We start from the raw sequence: 20,086 nt of genomic DNA, 5'->3' as shown, positions 1-20,086 counted from the left end.
AAGTTCACGCAGTTTTTGCAAGTTCACGCAATTTCATCGCATAAAATTGCATGAATATCCCGCATATTCCATCGCATTTTTTAATAAAACATGCCGCAAGATCAAGGATTTTTGCCCGCAATAATAACAAAAAACTGTTGTTTTTCTGGGAGGACTGAGGAACCAAAAAGCAAAACTGCTGTCTGTCCATCCCGACAGATGACAAACAGATGCACTCTGACCAATTAAAGACGAGTTTACTAGCATGATTTAACTTGTATTAGCAAAGTTTGGTCTGTTTGAAAATATTGCCTTGTGAATGCGAACCGAACCAAGAAAAAATTACAACATTGTAGCCATTTAACCCCTGGTTTCGACCCATAGGTCTGAAAACACCCTTAAAAGTATAAATGTGTTTTAAAAATATGAAGCCATTGACCTCCCAAACTTTGGCCATTTTAATGAACCCCTAAATCTGTAAAGCAAAGGGGTTGTTGATGTATCCCATTATCTTATACTGTATTCAAAAGCTGTATTGTACGTGCCAGGCCAGTAGATGGTGATGTTACTTTATAAAGAAACACTACATGTCTGTGCACATGCATATTCTTTTACAAAGCAATAAATACAAACATTCAAGATGGCAACGAGCAGTTTTGTTTAGACGGATGATGAGGCACTACAAGTCACGCTGGACTATAAAAACAGCAAACTTTGTTGGAGAAACGTTATTGAACTCAGTATCTTCAGCAGCACAGATACAGTCCTGTAGGCCACCATTGTTTATGTGGTCATACTTGTGCCTGCCTATAGACTGAATAAACACACATGATGTCACAGTATTGCGCTTTTGCCATTGCAACACAAAAATTTATTTTCAGACGTATACAAACAACAAGTTTTTAATTGAATTTGATATTTAAGTAACACAACATGTATGCTGGGTGAAAAAATAATTTTCTTTCAAAAAAATATTTTTGTAATATATATTAAATGTAAATTACACGACTTAATGATTTTATAAATTTTGTGTAAACCCAGCTCATACCTGGTATGGTATGGTATTACAGAAAATGGTAGTGGTTTTGAAACCTTGACTCTTTAAATGACACATTGCATTTGAATCAATAAAACCAAATGTGTCATTTTCAGGACCCCAAAATGCAGCTATTGTGTAAAACAGGGGTCTCCAACCTTTTTGTGAGCAAGGGCTACCACAATGGATGGATAAAACAATCTGAAGTGCTAATTTTTATTATAGTCTACTCAAAAAAATTTGTTTTACTTGTTGGGACCACTGGTGTAAACAAATAAACAAAAATGCATTCCTCTCCTGTTTTTGGTGTAAAAGTTGTTGTGCATCTTAGACTTGAAAATGATTGTCACTGTTCTCTTTGTTTTAGGATGAAGTTTACAGCATGTATGATTCTCTGATTCAAGCTCTTAAAACTTTAGTGTATGATTCAGACACCTTTTCCTTCCAACAGAGAAGTCAAAACTGACATTGGTAATTCATCATGCTGCCACCGCAGTGTGTTGATTTTATATATTGTGTAAGCATGAACTCTGCAGTTGAGACATGCCCGAGTATGTCATGTCTAAAACCATTAGCCTCATTGTAAGGTATGCAGGGGAAAAATGTTAGGAAATATATAAGAAATGAAAAAAAGGTTAAGTTAAATAAGAATAATTTATTTATTTAAAGAGGACATTTCACAAGACTTTTTAAGATGTAAAATAAATCTTTAGTGAATACGTATGTGAAGTTTTAGCTCAAAATACGATAATTTATTTATTTATTTAAGCCACTTTGTAGGTGTGTGTCGTTTTGTTTGTGTCCTTAAAATGCAAATGGGCTGATCTCTGCACTAAAAGACAGTGTTGTGGTTGGATAGTGCAGATTAAGGGGCGGTATTATCCCCTTCTGACATCACAAGGGGAGCCAAATTTCAATTAGCTATTTTTCCCATGCTTGCAGATAATGGTTTACCAAAACTTGGTTACCGAGTTGATTTTTCACATTTTCTAGGTTGATAGTAGCACTGGGGACCCAATTATAGCACTTAAACATTGATTTTCATGACATGTCCCCTTTAAATATGATAAAAGAGAGGCTTTTAACGTTTAAAAAAGCTAGCTTGTGTAATTGACATGCAAATTATAGCTCTTCAAATATGTTCGGCATGTCATAATCAATATAAGTTTCATGTGTAAACATGCTCAAGTCAACCATATCTATATATATCACAACTGTCAAAACCAAGGAAATCTTTAGGAATGCACCCGTGAATTTCTTTTCTTTTGTCTGGCTTCAGCGGCTCTAATGAGTCATCGGTAAAGTTTTGCTCAAGACATTGAGGATTTCATCACCTTTACACCACATTTTCTGACATCAGATTTTATCATTTTAAATGCAGTAGGTCACGTTTAAAGATCTAACTCACGGTTCGTCTGAATGTTGTTGCCTATTGGTTACAGCACAGTGCTGGTCCACCATGAGCAATTAATCAAAACTCTAAGTTGCATGGTCCTTGTAATAATTTAATATGCAAAATAAATCAAATTTAGATAAGTTGAAGTTGCTGAAAATAAATGATATAAGAGACATTTTGAAATGTGTTCCTTTAAGGGGACTGCAGGGTCAGGAAGCGCTATAAAATGACTGCTTGCTTACTCATAAGTGCTTCTTTGTCATTATCAAAGACCTGGTGCTTTTCCACACCGCACTATTCATATAAACTGCTGGAGTCTGTGATATCGCTGCAGCACTTATGTGGTAACAGCGTTTCTGGGAAGGCGTCGGTTTGTTCTTGCAGATGTTGCTCTGAAAGCATGCCATTCTGCTTTTGCCCTGTGTGCATTCTCTCTTTCCTGTCTGCCACCGGCTGCCTTCCTGTCGTCTCTATTTTAGCAAGAGGTCTATGGGCCTCCTACGAGTCACACTTTTCTTTCTCGAGATGAGTGTGACCACCGCTCAGCGGTTGGGCCACGCGACACTGAGTCGCACTCTCGAGACATGCTGGGAGATGGAACATGCATCATGCGAGTTGTATTATGTTAATAAGATTTGATTAAAGTATTTGTGAAAGAAATGTCACCTGGCAGGGCTCAAAATTAACTTTTTTATTTGGTAGCACTGGTGCTCCCAACTTTAAAGAGTCAGGAGCACCCGCAAAAATGTAGGCGCACTCGTTCAAAAATTATGAAGCACCACAACTACAATGTAAAAGTTAATAGATTTTATTTTTATTAAAAATTAAACACCACAACTGGGCTTTACACATCCTATGGCCAGGATTTGAAAGTTGGTCTTTTTTGCTGCATAAATTCCTAAAATAATACCCAAATGCTGTTTAAATAATATAGCAGCAATAATAATTTAACAATTACAGGTAACATAATTATGATTACAATAGAAAATCTAGCAAACACGTAAACCACTGATTAATTGTAACATTACAAAAGTGACCCTAATATAGAAGGCTAATATATATTGGTATTGATAACTGCATTACCAGGATGCTATTACTACTAAATAGGCAATGTTTTTAAAAACATGGTGAAGTTGCATTTAAATCCGGATCGTTGTCATTAATTACAGTTGTAACAGTTGTAGCACGGCAACAAGGAATGATTGACATTCATATTAGCTAATCTGCGCTCTTCATTAAACGCAAGAACTTAATGGTGAAATTTGATTGATTATGTAATGTTGGAGAGAACGCTGAACCTGGAACAGCACACAGCATACACAATCTAAATCAAGTCACACCACAACAAAATAGGCAGTCGCAAAAATTCTCTCAAACATATTTTAAGGTCACACAGCTTAAATTTCGGTCGCAAATGCGACCAAAACAGTCGCAATTTCGAGCCCTGCTTGGGCTCAAAAATTTAAACAAAAATGAGAAAATGACAACTCAACTATAAAAAAATTATATTTTGCACCTTAACTTAATCACTTACTTGGAAACAGATCTGCTGCACACCTATTTACAGCATTTTTCCCCATGTTAAACTTGCCTTAGGGTCTGAAACACACACATTAACACACCCAGCTTGACCCAACTCATATAACCAGTTAATCTACTGCTGTAAAAATAATTATTAGACCAAAAGTTTCACCAAAGTTTACCCTTAACAAATGCCGTTCTCTTCTAAATGATACTACTGTGACATGAAAGCAACTACATTACTCGAAAGTTTTCACATCGTGCATGTGCTTCTACTGCTAAAGGCAATATCTTATTCAATATAGTGCTTTAAGTAAACATGAGACACCTTTCACAATCAGTTTTACATTTATATTTATTTAGGCAAATAGCAGATGCGTTTATTCAAAGCAGTCGAAGAAAACAATAAAGCGATTCGTTCACACTTTATAAGTTGTTTAATAGGTTTGTGAATTGCCATTGGTCTTACGTTTCAATTTAATTATGATTATTATGCCATGTATTATGTCATGTTATATTTGTAAGTCTGTCTCCCTCTCACTTTTACTGTAGTGGCTCTTTCTTGTCTTTTTGTCAAACCTCGCATTAAAAGAATGCGTCAGCTTCTCTCTGCTGCTTTGATATGGCGCATAAATTGAGTTTTACTGTTTTGGAATGCATTTAGCCGATCTCTGGGTCTTGCGGTACCACTTTACGCATAGTTTAGCATAAGAGAGTTTCAATATTTTTTCGTATTTAAAACTTGACTAAGAACGTCAGAAAATTAAAAGTTGTCATTTTCTAGGACGATATGGCTAGGAACTATACTATTATTCCGGCGTAATAATCCGTACCATGTGTGCAAGCATTGAAAGTTACCAAGGGGAATATTTTCGGATGCTGCGTAATATCTTTGCGCCTTCTGCACCCAAAACGGTAAAACTCAATTGTGTACCTCTAGGGGAGCTGGAAAATTAGCCTATTTTAAAAAAAAATGGATTGTCCCTTTAAAATAACCAATAGAGCAAAGTCTTAGCAATGTTAGTGGTAACTGTGGTATAATATTAAATATTTCACTCCGGTCCTTGAATTATAAAAAAGCAGACCCATGGTCTTGCCGCATTACCTTGGGTGTGCATTATTTTCGAATAATTCAACGGCCGCTGTTAATTATTCCTTACATAATTTTAGGGGTGCTCTGATAAATGCCAATATACACTAATAATACATGGCCGATAACTATTCTGAATCGCACAACCTATATTATTTGATCAGTAAGTCCTTATCGATCTAAAATCACTGTTAGTTTGAGTCGTTTATAAAATGCGTTTGAAAAAACAACACTCGTCAAACATAATCATTATATTTATTCTTTATAATCATGAATATACCTGAAAAGGTTTAAAGAACAGCAATATAAATATATCTTTAAGCCATTTGCTGAAGCTGCGTGTCATAGCTGTGTGTGTATGGTTCTTCGTCTGCAGCGCATATTAAGTTTCTGCACGAGAGCGCCCTCTGGCTTTTGGATGTAGCGGCATTTCACCGTATTAAATTAAGAAGCATATCAAGCATCATCAGCCACAAGCATCAATCGGAGCATAATTCCCTACATAATTCAAAGGACCAGAGTCAATTATTCCGCTTATAGCACTGTTACAACAAACTGGTGGTTATTTCAAGACATTTGACAGGTTAGGTGTGCGGTTATGGAAAAATAATGCATACACGTATTGTTTTTTAACCAATCATAATAAAGTATTCAACAGCTCTCCTAAACTCTCCATTCAACTCTTAACCTACATTTAACTAATTTACATAACAAGTGCAATGTATACAATTTTTCTTATGCAAGTACACAGTAGTTAGGACACCTAATGTGACCAGTGATTCATCTTACAGAGGCAACAATATGAGTACTGCCATACGATTTTACTACAATAACTGAATGCGCTGTGTTTCTGAGTAAAGCAACAGGATGGATACAGGATATATTACAGGGCTGGAATTAACTTACATTAGTATAACAGGAACTGGTATGTATAATCTGATATGCATGCGTATATGCAAAATGCTGATGTGAATGAAATGTTTGTCTTCCATTACCTGCCTCTGGTCAAATACATATGTATCTTTTTGCCTGCCTGTTTTTATTGTTTAAACATAGAGAAACACTTTGTGATCTCGGTTCTTCATTTCATTGCAAGCTAACAGAAACCAGGCACAGTCTTACAGTCATAAAGCATGGATGTATTTATGCACGCAAATGTGCATGCGAAAGTACGAGAGTTAAAAGTGGGAGGTTGGGAGTTCCTACGTTTGGCCTTTGACCTACTTTCCATTCATTCGACTGTAATTGTGTCAGTGTGACACCCGGGTCCCATCACAAGACGACTTGTTTAGTAAATATCTTCTTAATCCCTCGTCTTCAGGTTTGCAGACATCTGTGCGCTAAAGATTGCGGCCGACGTGGCCAAAACATCCTTGCTTTCCTCTGTCCTCCCCATCTTTGGCTTTCCCTCTGGATTTTTCACTGCTTTTCACGGTCGCTGTCTGTTGTTGTTCTTTCTTCCAGCTTGGCAGCTGTCCGCCAGAGGAATGCTCTCTTACCCTCTCTCTCTCTCTCTTTCTTTAGTTTTTTTTGTTTTAAAGCTTTCCCCACCGACAAGGCTGGCCCCTTTACAAACGTGGGATAATTAAACTTTTTTTTTAACCACTGCTGCCATAATACACTCCCTCTCCTCAGGTCTAACATTAATAAACAGACTTTTTAAATGGTTAACAGTTAACACTGTAAGACAGCAGTGTATGCCTACAAAACACATTTTACACATACTAAGACACAAAGTCTCGCAATGATTTGCAGACCGTACTCCTAAATCTGCACCCATGCATTCACTTGGGTCGTTTTGTGAACAGGCCAGTCATGGGATGACTATTGACTTTACCACACATTAAAAAAGACAGCTTTACCCATTTCACATTATGCAGTGCAATTTCGACTTTTGAAAGTTTGTTCCTATGCTGCGACTGAATTTTAAATCATTCTTGTACGTAATAATACAAGCAATTATAGCGAGACATGATATTCACTATTCAGTAAATATATTTACGGTATATTTATGTTAAAATCCACAGAATCCCTCTTTTGCTTATGCATTATGTCCAATATTAGCCAAAAAGCACCCTTGAATGCACACTTGAGGTGTTTATTGGTTGATCCTGGTACAGATATTAGGAATGCAACAAATGTTCTGCAATCGAAATTCCAAAAATCTTTCTCAGACACTTGAAAATGCTGACAAGTTTGCTGCATTTATAAAGCATGCGCATCTCTAACTATATACTGGTTGCTATTTGATTATCATCAAAACCGTTATTGTTTAGTAAAATTTTATTAGTTTTTTCACTTATTTTTTTGAACACTGAAATGCTTTTTTGTATTTTTTGGCCGAAAAGTTTTGGTTGCCAAGTATTCGGTGCAGATATCTTGAGAACAGTATAGTTGTTATAGTTCAGGGGTTGGTATTGTCTATTGTCATGACATCATTTAATCGTAGCAAGTAACTTTATATTATTGGGTAATTAGTCGCATGACAAACTAGGGTCGCAAGATATTTCAAAAACACATGGAAATACATGTATCAAAGTGGTTTGCAATAACTGAAGGATTTTAATATTCCAGTAACTTGTGTATAGTCAGAATTTTAGGTTGATGCACACATATGAGAGCAAATAGCGAGACAGAAAGTGTAACGCTTTCTTTTCTCAGAAAGAATGGGAAAAATATATTGTATTAAAATGTAAACGTGTAAATATCGTATTGCATACCGTATATGGGATTGCTTAGCAAGTTATTTCGTATTGCATTTCAATACCACTCAGCCCTATGAAACATCTTTCAGTAATCGAGTGCTCACATGCAAAGACAGCACAATACAGGTTGTTAATAAGTGTGGTGCATGTTGAGCAATGGAACAATTGCTATTGAGATGAATGGGAATGTAATTATGCTTTTCCATTGTATAGTAGTCAGGGGAGCTTACTTTTGGGGGCTTTTCCACTTAATGCAGTACGTAGTAGTCAATAATTTTTTTAATACCACCTCGGTTGGGGTTCCAAGCGCCCCAAGCTGATACCAAAACGTGATGCGAAAACACCGTAGATCACTGATTGGTCTGAAAGAATCGTCACTACCAGCATCATTGCTATAATGTAAAAGATTAGATGTCTCGAGTAAACCTGTTGTCATCTGTGCTTTGATGTAAGTTCCCAAATTCCCTTTTAGCAATGAAAAACATCCACAGCTTGAGAATCAGGAACACCATAAAAGTTTTTTTTACAGACTTGCAGTTTGTGGCGGCACATTTGTGACGTGCACGTCTGCATATATGCTTAAATGCAGCTAAAATTAGGCTCTGTGGAGTACTTCGGCTGACGCCACAGGTGTTTGTATGTGAGACAGTAGTGATAAACGCAATGTTCAAACATCTATTTGTGGTGACCAATTTTAATTTTGTGGTGGACTGAGAAATAATTGAATGTATAGGGATATATTGCATTCCAACAACGCTCTCACTTGATGATGATGTCACAGCAGTAGGCAGCGCAAATATAATGACACGTCTATAATCCCTCACACTCTGAAGTGTTACTAAACTCAATTGAAATGATAAACCAAGCCAAAGTGAGGTGAGCTGACCCGACCTGACCCAAACCAAACTGGGGGGTACTATGCAATGGAAAAGCGGCATTAGTGTACATTGTCATGGTAAAAAAATGGTCCCAAGCTGTCACTTGGGCAGCGTCCTTTAAAAAGTTCCTATGTACCATTTAGAGTCTGTTTACACCTGTATGAAGATGTGTTTTCGTCGATAGAATCACAAGTGGACAAGAGAGCCACATTCCCTTTACACCTGATGTTTTTATCTGTCTCTTTTGTCCACTTTCGACCGTTTCTGTCCTGATAATTTAAAGGGGTGGTCTGTGGAGACTGTGGGCGAGTCCCTCTGCTTTTGTTTAAATGCGAGCGGGAGATATTACGGATTTAAATTGACACAAACAAATATTTTGTCAGAGTCCACTGCTTGTGTTGTTGGTAAACATGCTGCACAGAGTTTTGTACATGTATATGTAAGAACTTTCTCTGTTATTTCAACGAAATTGATGAAATAAACTCGATGAACTTTCACACATTCTCAAAATGAAACTAATGAAAGACGTGGAGATCAGCCGCTTTGGTTTTATCAAGAAAAGCCTAAAGATAGCGCTGTGCACATCGTGTTCACATTAGAAGTCAGAAACGATGTAAATCATTGTGCTCGGTACATCACATTAGAGAGTTGGCTGTCTCTGGTGGCTGTTTGTACGCATTCGACCAAATGCGCGTTTACTCCACAAAAGCAATCTAGTGTTTTCAGTGCAAAAAGTCTACCTCTGAATGTGGTCGAAAGTGGACGAGCTCAAAACGTTTCGAACACAGTTTACACCTTTATTTAGCGTCGTCCAATCGTAATCCGATCGACCAAAACGCATCTTAATACCAAGTGTAAACAGCCCCTAATATGCACTCCTTGTTACCAGTTTGGTACTATATGGCCTCTTAAGGTGCAAAGGTATACTGCCCCAGTGACAGCTAGGGACCATTTTTAAATAGGACAGGTACTATTAGGTAGTATGCACACTGGAACTCAAGACTGCTATTACAAGGAACAGGAAGTGAAAAGCAGTCTGTTAGCAGGAATAGTTTCAGGAATTATGAAGAATAAGCATTTACAATTCCAGATTGCATCTGGTTTACTACTATCACGTGACAAGGAAACCTATTCTGTGTATGCAGAATCATATTTCACCATGTTTGCTTCAAACAAACAGTGCACACCATCATTCTTCTCTGGACATTCATTTTAAAGCTTTGACACCTCCACGTGGTCTCCGCCCATTTCCCACTCCTACCCTCCCCCTGCCGTCCCAGCGCACACTAAAACAACACAGACATGTGTGTCTGTCTCTCTGGAACTGCAGAGGTTAAAGACGTGTGAGCCGAGGAGCTCTGGCCACTCCCTCAGCCAACCAAGATTTTCTTTTTTTATCCCTTTATCTCCTCCTACTCTAGTTTCCCTTGTTCTCTCTCACCCTCGCGCTCACTCGCTCGCCCTGGCTTTTGTGTGAGCGGCACCGAGAAAGAATGCACGCGTGAGACAGACGCGACGAGAGACCGCAGCAGGATCGCATGAATATATACACAAACAGAGGAATTCAGAGCTTTGGTAGAAGCAGACACTCAACCGTGAAGATCGTAGACGTACGCACACGAGGACAGAATGGAAGACAGCCCGACAGGTTTAGCTCCTGTCTGTAACTCCACGGCTATGCTGAACCACAACTGCACTGGTAATACAGTATGGGAGAGTGAGGGATTGTGGGAAGAGTAATGGGTTTGTGAAGGACATGCATGTGTGTGTGTGGTCGTAATATATTAGCATGAGCCTTCTTTCATTTTGTCATTCAGAGGTTCCCCTCTGCACACCACATGGAGAGGAAGTAGTGTGTAACGCTCTGACCTCCGCTCATTTAAATGTTTGTTTCGGCTGTTAGAGTGATCGTGAATGGTCACCACATCATTGAACGGTTTTGCGTGTGGTTTGAATGACTTTGGCTTTGACAAAGCCAGGATACTGTTATTGTAAAAATCCGGTCCATCTATCTTATCTCTCTATCAATGCATTTTATCTAAATGTTGATCTCTGTCGGTCTGTTAGAACTTCAAGGCCAGTTTAGTCAATATTCAATTTCAGTTTAATTCACATTTACTTAAGTATAGCTCACTTTGAAATATACATTGTTTCGAGGCTTGTTCTCATGTCTAAAGTTTGCATTGGTGTTTGCATTGGTGAGCAATTTCGAATTCTTATGGTCAAAATTGTACTGCATGTGTGTAGGTGCATCTGTTTTGTGGCTTTCTTGAAATGCCACGTCTGTACATAGAGTCTGTTTGTGGTTCATTCATAGCAAACTGGCCTGGGGGGAGCATATGTGAGTCCTCATTGTAAAAGTGTGTAATTGTGAGTGTGGGTTAACACTAAAGATGTGAAGCAGAAATACACACATGGACTGTATTCTGCCCCTGTTCAGGGTGTTACTTCCCTTCTTTGTAATAAACGTTTGTTACGGAAGATAAAATTTGATTAACGATTAACCTGTGTGTGTGTGTGTGTGTGTGTGTGTGTGTGTGTCTAAGTGCTCGTGCCACATGTGAACCTGACTTAATGTTTATATGGTCAGCTAGCTTTCATTGCAATTGCGTGGTTTGCAATGATATGGTACATAAACTGAACCTATGAAGGGATGTTTCTGGGGTTTGTTATTGTTAAATGTAGTTTTGTTTTAAAGGTGCCATAGAATGGAAACTGCATAGATGAATATTAAGACATATCGTGAGCTTTAAACGCGATTGTTTCCTCCTCATGTAAACTTTGTGCATGCAAAAGTCCACAGAAAAAGAGTCCAATCTCAACATAACACCAACGGTTACAGTCGAGATGTGCGCCCTCAACATTAAATTACACTTCAAATTAAGTTGTTAAAGTGCTAAAAATAAAGCTTTGACTGCTGAGTTGGCACTATATGCTAGTTAATGATAAATGTTAGCGTTTAGGCTAGTTCTACAAGTTCTGCTACGGATATTAACTTACTTTTTGTAGTTCCATACTGAAAAAAAACATAATTGCCCTGTGCGGACTTTCAGTCTTGTGGCCTTAACTCTTTCCCCGCCATTGACGAGATATCTCGTCAATTAAGAGAAAACGCTTCCCCGCCAATGACGAGATTTTCCGTCTTTCCGCAATACCGCTATTATCCGCCCTTCCGCAACTTTTTAAAACCGGAAGTATTGCCCTATGGCAAGCTGCTGCATGTCCGTGTCTGTTTTAAAGATCGCTCTGAATGGGATCTCTATGAAAAGTCCGTCATAAAAATTGAATTATCTCTGCTTTTTGCTCAAAATATGGTGTTTTTGCAAAAACCTACCCATATTCAAAAACTGATTGCAAAAGAACCACTGAAGGTAGGATGAAACGTTTTTTTTTGTTTGAAATCAGAGGGTCTGTTCTTTCATTTGGTATATTGTATGTTTATATATTTAAAGAAGAACATTTTCTGGAAGGCATTAAACTTTGGTGAAAATCATGAAAAACGCTGGCGCTGGCTGGCAACTTTTTTTGAAAACGCTGGCGGTGAAAGAGTTAAATTGCGTGTGCTCGCTTAGTCTACGAGTCCGTAGGGTGTTCCATCTGTCATTTTTATGCTCCGAAGTGTGCTCATCAGCGCCCCCTTTGCACCCTTGATGCGGTCTTGGGCGAAGCTCGCACTGAAGCAGGCTTTGCGCACTTTACCAACCCAGAAGTCCTTGCGAAAGAGCAATCAAAGAAATCAGAAAGAAATCTTCCTATTTCCGGCGTGGCGCTCGATTCTGTCCCAAAATACGACTCCGATGCGCCCTCTTGGACTCTTGTCAAGGGTCCCTAAGGTCTGCAATACATGATGTCATCCAAGTGTGGACTCTGAGGAGGTCCATAAGTCTGGAGTGTGCTATTTGGGACAGGGCCAAACTTAACACTAAGAAATGTCCATCAACAATCTCCAAACAATCGATTATTCCTCAAAATCTGTATCTTTGTCTGATACAGGCTCAAACATATAAGGGCTTTGAGAGCTACCAGCTAGTGACTGACAGCCAATCAGAGCGCAGCTCATTATTATTATTATTCATGACCCTTTCAAATAAGATAATAATAGACCATTTCATTTTGAGGGCAAATCATAGGGTTGTAAATGGACAGGTAAAAAAGTTTTTGGATCATTTTTGAACATACCTTGTATGTAGATATCAGAGAAAAATCTAACATATTATTTCAATGCATTCTTTGGCACCTTCAAAATTTCTAACCAGTCTGATATGTGTTTGTGACCCCGGACCACAAAACCGGTCATAAAGGTCAATTTTGTGAAGTTGAGGTATTTTTGTAGCTATTTTTACTGAATGCACAATTGAAAATGTACTTTTTTCGCCTACTGTTTTTTGAATACTATGAATTCCGACATACTAGCTTATACTGATTTTTGCCTACTAGATTTTGGATGTAGAGAGTGTTGTGAAGTGCTTGCTAACATTTGTGCATTAACTATTTTTAGCAAAATTTGACCGTAAGGAACAAAGTTTATGGCACAGTTGTCTGGTTTAATTATTGCTGGTCAGAAATATATTGTGCTATTGTGTAGTGCTGCCGCGAATAGTCGACGTAGTCGACGTAATCGACGATGAAAATTTGTCGACGGCAATTTTTTTAGTCGAGGAGTCGCATATTTATTTTTTTCCGTCTCAAACGGCCCACTGTAATTCTGTCTCATGTCTCAAATGGCTCAATGTAATTCACCTCCACACCAGTCTGTGCGCTGTGCGCGCCCTGCTGGTTAATCTGCTACGCTATCATCTTTCTTCCCTCTCCCCTGCCTTCACTGCTTTAATTTTGAAAAATTGGCGGTGGCAGGTGAGTCTATGGAATTATGAGTCGGAAAGCTTCCGAAGTATGAAAGTATTTTAAGCCAAGTTGTGATAAAAGAGTGGTCTGTTACACCGTGCCAAACGTCGCTGGCTTATCACGGGAGCACAACGACAATGCACGAGCATCTCAAACGAAAACACTCGGGAGTTATTGACGATACACCCACAGAGAATAGGACAACGTAAGTAACTGTTATATGATTATTAATGAAATGGCGAGCTAGTCAGTACTGTTTTATTAACTCTTTTGAGAAGTACAATGACTCTGTATTTGGATGTTAAAGGCTATGTTTGCTCGTGATTCCGCCACGGAATCAACACTGGACGCAACAAATAGATTTTTCATGATTCCCATTTACATTTTTATTTTACTATTTTAAACGGCTCAATTCATTGTTGCGCGTCTCTCTCTCTCTCTCTCTCTCTCTCTCTCTCTCTCTCTCTCTCTCTCTCTCTCTCTCTCTCTCTCTCTCTCTCACTCATGTTGCTTGCAGCGCCTCGACCGCGCGCGCCTCTCTCTTACGTGACAGTGAAAAGGTGGCAGTGTTTTTAATGTACTTTCTTTTTTGCGTAAACGTCAACATTCACAGATGTCTCTGACAAAGACGACTGATCGAGTTAACATGACTTGAAGAAAGATTAGCAGTAGTGTGAGTCTGTGTGCGAGCTTTCTCCCTCCCTATGATGCTGTATGCCGTGTTCTGTAGTCTATGTAACAACAACAGTGTATTCTCTTATATTTCTGAATTTGCACCGAATTGTCTGCGCTATATCACTCGCATTTAAAATCAAGAAATGGCTCAAAACACAACAACAATTATGAGAAGAGCAACAGCAGTAAAGCTACAATGTATATGTATGGTGATTTTTGCATATCTAAATTAGGATTTTAGCAGCAGTTAAAGAAACAGCTGGTTGGATAAAAACGAGGTGATGGGTCATGTTTAGTCACTATTTTATAGGCTACAACAGAACAGATAATATGTAAAATAGCATTCAGTTGTGTTAAAATGCAATATAAGATCAAAGAGTAGAAGTGAAACATTTCATATTTCTGTTAAGCATCTACTTTGCACTGGAAGTTTTTATTATTATTTATATTGTTTACATTGTAATTTTTTATTTGGTAACATTTAAGTTATTCATATTGTTTATGACACCGGTGGGTTCAAAATAAAATGGACACAATGAAATAACAAACACTTGAGTTTTTTTTTATTAGTCGTTTAGAATAGTCGACTATTCGAAAAATTAGTCGAAAGATTAGTCGTTAGAAAATTAGTCGTTAGTGGCAGCACTACTATTGTGACCCTAGCAATGATTGTAAGATATTGGTTTTCCGCTATTAAAGTACATGAAACTTGGTCTTGTTTGATAGCAATAGCTGCATGGAGGTGTTACAGACATTGCTGCAGAACTGTGATGACTTTTCCTAGAGAGTATTTGTTTATTTAGTGTTTGTTTGACTTTCTGACCGATATGACATGGTAATAACTGCTCAAACAATGCTGCAGGTTGCAACAAAGCTCTCTGTTTAACTGGTCAAGGGAGTGTTTAAGAAAACACAGTTTACCTTTAATTACAATAAGTAATGAAATGAGTTATGTAACAGAGTTGTAGTTGATTACGATTATAATACCAAAGACTAATCTTTCTTTAAAATAGAAAGATCTTTCATAAGCTTATATTTGGGGTAAACATGATAAGAAAATGTCCTCACTAGTTGGAGTTTCCTATAATACAATATTGTATTTTGAACATTTTTTTTTTTACAAAAATATGTTTTTTTGAACATTTGGTAAGTACAGCCTATATCTACACACACAGGTGCTGTAATGATGACTGTCTGCTTGTATTTGGCACTGGAGTTGATGTGTGTCAGGCCAGATTCCAGCAGAGAAAAGCCCTATATTCAGACAGCTTTTACAAGTGGACGACTTTTGTCTGATGTGTTTGTAGGATGTATTGGTGTGTCTTAAGTTTATCTGGCATTGAGAAATTTGTTGGGGGTTGTGCAGCAGATACCTAAATTTAAGCCTTAAGTGCGATTTATTCTTCTGCATTAGAGGTGTAAATCGGACAGTTCATTGCGATACTAAACAGTGTGAATTATCTTTGCCAGTGATGCCATATTTGACGATACATAGAAATTTTATTTGATTCGATTAATTATCGTTATTTTAATATTACATGCCTAGTTAACTTTAGTTAACGTTTTTTAAAAAAAGTTGCCAGCCAGCGTTTTTCATGATTTTCACAAAAGTTTAATGCCTTCCAGAAAATGTTCTTATTCAAATATATAAACATACAATATACCAAATGAAAGAACAGACCCTCTGCTTTCAAACAAAAAAAACGTTTCATCCTACCTTGAGTAGTTCTTTTGTGATAAGCTTTTGAATATGGGTAGGTTTCTGCAAAAACACCACATTTTGAGCAAAAAGCAGAGATAATTCAATTTTTGTGATGGACTTTTCATAGAGATACCATTCAGAGCGATCTTTAAAACAGACACGGACATGCAGCAGCTTGCCATAGGTCAATACTTCCGGTTTAAAAAAGTTGTGGATAATAGCGGTATTGCGGAAAGACGGAAAATCTCGTCATTGGTGGGGAAGCGTTTTCTCATGATTGACGAGATATCTCGTCAATGGCGGGGAAAGAGTTAAGCAGTTTCAGTCACGACCAAAATATATAACATGAACATTTAGGCCCTGTTTACACGAGAACGCTCGACGGTGAAAACGTAAAAATATTTTATCGGATGTGCCTTTCGTTTACACGGTGACAGGGTTTTTGGAGCTTAAAAACACAAAAAATGAAACCCCACTCCAGAGAGGAAACCTTAAAAACAATCTAACCTCGCGTAAAAACGCAAAAGTCTGCTCACAGTGGCTCTCGTCCCGTACGCGTTTACGTCACAGGCATTTTTACAGGATTATTTCCAGCATACCATAGCAGCTAGCTATGATAAATATACAAGAGTCTTTCCAGCAGTTGTACGAAATATTCACAGCTAGTATTTCTGATCAGGGAAGGTACATTATTTATCTCCATCAAATTGTTGATGCGCCAATTTGTCGGAGGCAAACCAGACGGCTTTGAACGAGACCTGGGAGAACAAGGAAGAGGGTTGTACGCAGGCGCGCGGTGGTGTTGTGTGTCAGTGCTTCACATTGCCATCTAGCCGCCTGGAGTGCATACTACATCGAATATCACACACTTTTGCGTCACCATATGCACATTGATTTCCTTCTCAAAACGCTCGTATAAACGCAGAATAAAAAGTGATAACGCAACGCCACTTTTGCATTTTCTTTTCAGAACGTTTCCGTGTAAACGTAGCCTTAATTAAACTCTTTGAAAATTGCGCAGTGTCTGTCCCAATTGGGACATTTACAACAACAAACAATTTTTTTTAATAAAGAAAAATAAATAGCAAGGGAAGTAATGTCACATAAAATCAAGCTAATAATGGCAACAGTCAAAGTGTTTCAGCTGTTGCTGGCAAAGGTGTCCTGCCAATCTGTTTATCCAATCCATGTTCCAAATACAAAATCTTTCCAAACCCACAATTTGCGTCCGTTAGCACTCACAGTGTCTTCTGCATCTTTCATTGTGTTTTCACTGCTACAACTGCTTTGTTGCTGCATTGCATTTACTTGCTGACACTAACACATAAAAATAAGCGAAAATAAGCGCTTTGGTGGAAATTAAAAGATGGGCGTTACGTGGGAGGGGTTCTAGCAGACCAATCACAGTGCTTGCGGTCCGCGTTGCACTGACACGTTACATTTTTTGGAGAGGTGCGCGTCAATCTATGGTGTAGGCTACCATATTGATGTCATGTCACCATTAAATTGGTTGTTTTTGCAAATGTATACTAGTGACCATATATAATTATTATAATTCTCTTTATTAGAATACAACCACAGAATAATTGTTTGCAGTATTTAATGTAGGGTAGTGTGAGCTCCTCTTAAATTTCAGCAATAGCAAGAAGCTGCAGGATCCCTTAAACCTAAATCAAATAAAATCCATATTTCAATTCTAATTAAATGACTTTTAGAGTTAGAGAGCCAGAAGAAGCTATTTTGTCCTGACAATTGTGGATTTGTTACATTTTGTGTACATTATTTCCTGTCTTTACTGTTTGTATGCTAATACGGTGAGCAAATATATGGATGAATGGTCATTAAAACTTTGGACTAAGACTTTTGCACAACACCGTACAGTATATCATGCTAATACTATGGTCTTTGGCCATTTACTACGTTAGTGCCATGGTATTTATTGACGTATGCTGGGATATTGTGTAATTACAATAATACCTAGATATGCTAATCATTATATATCAGTATCATGGCTATTACAAATTGATAACAAGAGGGCACCCTGTAAATTTGCAACCTGCTTGCATACTTGCGTATCATCTTTGCAAATGGCTATTTGTTCCTTGATATATTTTTGAGCCAACACCCAAGTCGTAAATGCCATCTGACTTATGGTCATGACGTGATTGGCCGATTGCACCATGGGAACATGGGCAGTCTCAGACCCTTCTGATCTAAATCACAGCCACACATGCTTCGGTTTCCAAAATACATGTCACTGGTTTATCACCGCCTCCGTACCTTTGAGCATATTTTTCTATTAAGTAAAGTAGCCTGAATCACTATGGAGGGTTGTAGAAAGGATATGGTGCTCTCTGTGCAACTGTGGGTGATAATCTTACTCATCCATCACCGAGCAGGCCGCTGCATTACCCCGTCTCTCCGCTGGCTCTGCATACATAGTTGGCCCGGCGGTCGTGCCGCCTAATGTCTTTAAACAAACATGTCACCACATGTGTTAAACATTTCGAAGCTGCTGTGTGTAGGTTGGATGCAGCTAGTATGCAATAATTAGCACTTTGTAGAAACACATTGTTATTGATGCAGTATACATTATATGCATTGTGTAATGATTTAGAAACACTGCAAAAGTTCTAAATGCTATTTTATTTACAGTAGCAAAAAAGTGTTAGCATTGTTGTATGCTAGTCTGAACACAGCCAAGGTCTCTTGGCAGTCCGATCAAATAATAAGTCAAAAGTATGCAATAAAAGTAGTGGCTGATGTTACTTGCAGTTCATTAGTCACACGAATATGGTATTTCAAGCTGAATGCTTTGCTGTAAATTGTGCACATTTTGGCAACTGCAGTAATTCATCTTGTGCATTCAAAAATTGAACTATTTACTGAGTATTTAAGTAGAATAAAATATGCATACTATGCAAAGAATAGTATGGTATTGAAGAACCATTAACGGCTGTATGGTTCCATAAAGGACCTTTACATTCGCAGAAACTATAAAAGTTCAGAAATAGTAATTTAAAGATGGTTAAGTTGGGGGAACCATAAATGGTTCTTCTATGTCATCGCTGTGAAAACTCTTAAGCACCTTTACTTTAAATAGTGCCGTCATTTCCTACATTTTACGCATTTGGCTTTTTTGCCTTGTTTTGGTACACAGTGAATTGTTGTGCTCGCAAATCTACAAGCATGCAGGCTTGTGTTTTGTCTTCAACAGTACAATCCATTCATAAGTATAGGTGGTGAAAATGCATGTCACTGCATTGCTCTGCCCCACTTATTATCTTATCTCAGACGCAGACCCCACAGATTTAAGACTGTGTGGCTTTGTGTAAAGGAGTCTGTGTGTCATGCTGCAGGCTATAACTACAAATCATTAACCTGCTGTGTAGTTCATCATGTCTGTTACATGCCTGCTAATGTTTGGTGACGGCAGACAAATCCCATTCATGATGCTGTATCATGTTGGCTCATGGAATTAGATGGTGATCTGTATAAGCAGCACTTTTTGAAATGCTTTTTCTTGAATTATGTCAGGGATTATAGGATGTACTTTTTGTTCGGAGATTTGAAGCATGGTTTTAAAAAGAAAACACAAGGCACAATGTAGTCTGCAGTCTGTGCAACATACAGGTGCTTTAGGTATAGACCTCTGAGTCCAGGGTGACACTGATAAAGATAAACCATTCATTGACAGCAAATTAAATTTATTTGAACTTCAAGTGAACATGCACTTGAAATGAGAGATTACACGGTGGATAAGCTCAGTGCTAAGATCTATGATATAATAATATAACAATATAATCATAATCATGCAGCTCTACTACTACATGGAAACATGACATATTTGTTGGAGGCATGCCGCTGCTAGTCATTTAGAGAAACACATCAATTGATATCAGAACTTTCATTCTTTTTAGCCACATCTCTGAGGTCACTTCCTGTATGAGCTCACCTCTGGAAATGACACAGACCTCCATGCACACTTTGGCTTTCCCGCCTTTATTAGTCACTTGTTGACCATTAATGGTTTCGTTAAGGAAGTGTTTGCAGTGCACTTTGCTCTGAACTACTTACTTAAAGTGTTAAAAATGAAAAGTTGCTGGTAATTCGCTCCCCCACAGGCCATGCAAGATGCTAAAAATCCTGGCCCTTGAAAAAGCAAAATAAATATATATATCCAATATCCTCCGCTCTTAGTAATATATTGACGTCTTATGAAGCAAAACAACTGCTTTGTGCAAGAAAATGAACATTAG

The 20,086-nt window shown here is 38.0% G+C and overlaps 1 protein-coding gene across 4 annotated transcripts in view; it reads left to right on the top strand.

Annotated features, from left to right (window-relative positions):
- LOC135733287 (echinoderm microtubule-associated protein-like 4) overlaps window positions 1–20,086 on the top strand; it is a 108,554-nt gene that overhangs the window by 34,161 nt on the left and 54,307 nt on the right. The window contains exon 1 of one of the 4 annotated variants that reach the window (XM_065251720.2): window positions 9,962–10,304. The exons of 1 other annotated variant lie outside the window; for it this stretch is intronic. In XM_065251720.2, coding sequence (XP_065107792.1) covers window positions 10,235–10,304 — 70 coding nt within the window. In that variant the 5' untranslated portion in view covers window positions 9,962–10,234. Of the gene's footprint in view, window positions 1–9,961; window positions 10,305–20,086 lie in introns of those variants that run through there. 2 more of the 4 variants (XM_065251711.2, XM_065251738.2) reach the window with 2 other exon arrangements.

This window comes from Paramisgurnus dabryanus, chromosome 20 (genome assembly GCF_030506205.2).
Source record: "Paramisgurnus dabryanus chromosome 20, PD_genome_1.1, whole genome shotgun sequence".
Lineage (NCBI taxonomy): Eukaryota > Metazoa > Chordata > Actinopteri > Cypriniformes > Cobitidae > Paramisgurnus > Paramisgurnus dabryanus.
Note: the sequence above shows the minus strand (reverse complement) of the source record. Positions and strands in the feature narration are given on the sequence as shown.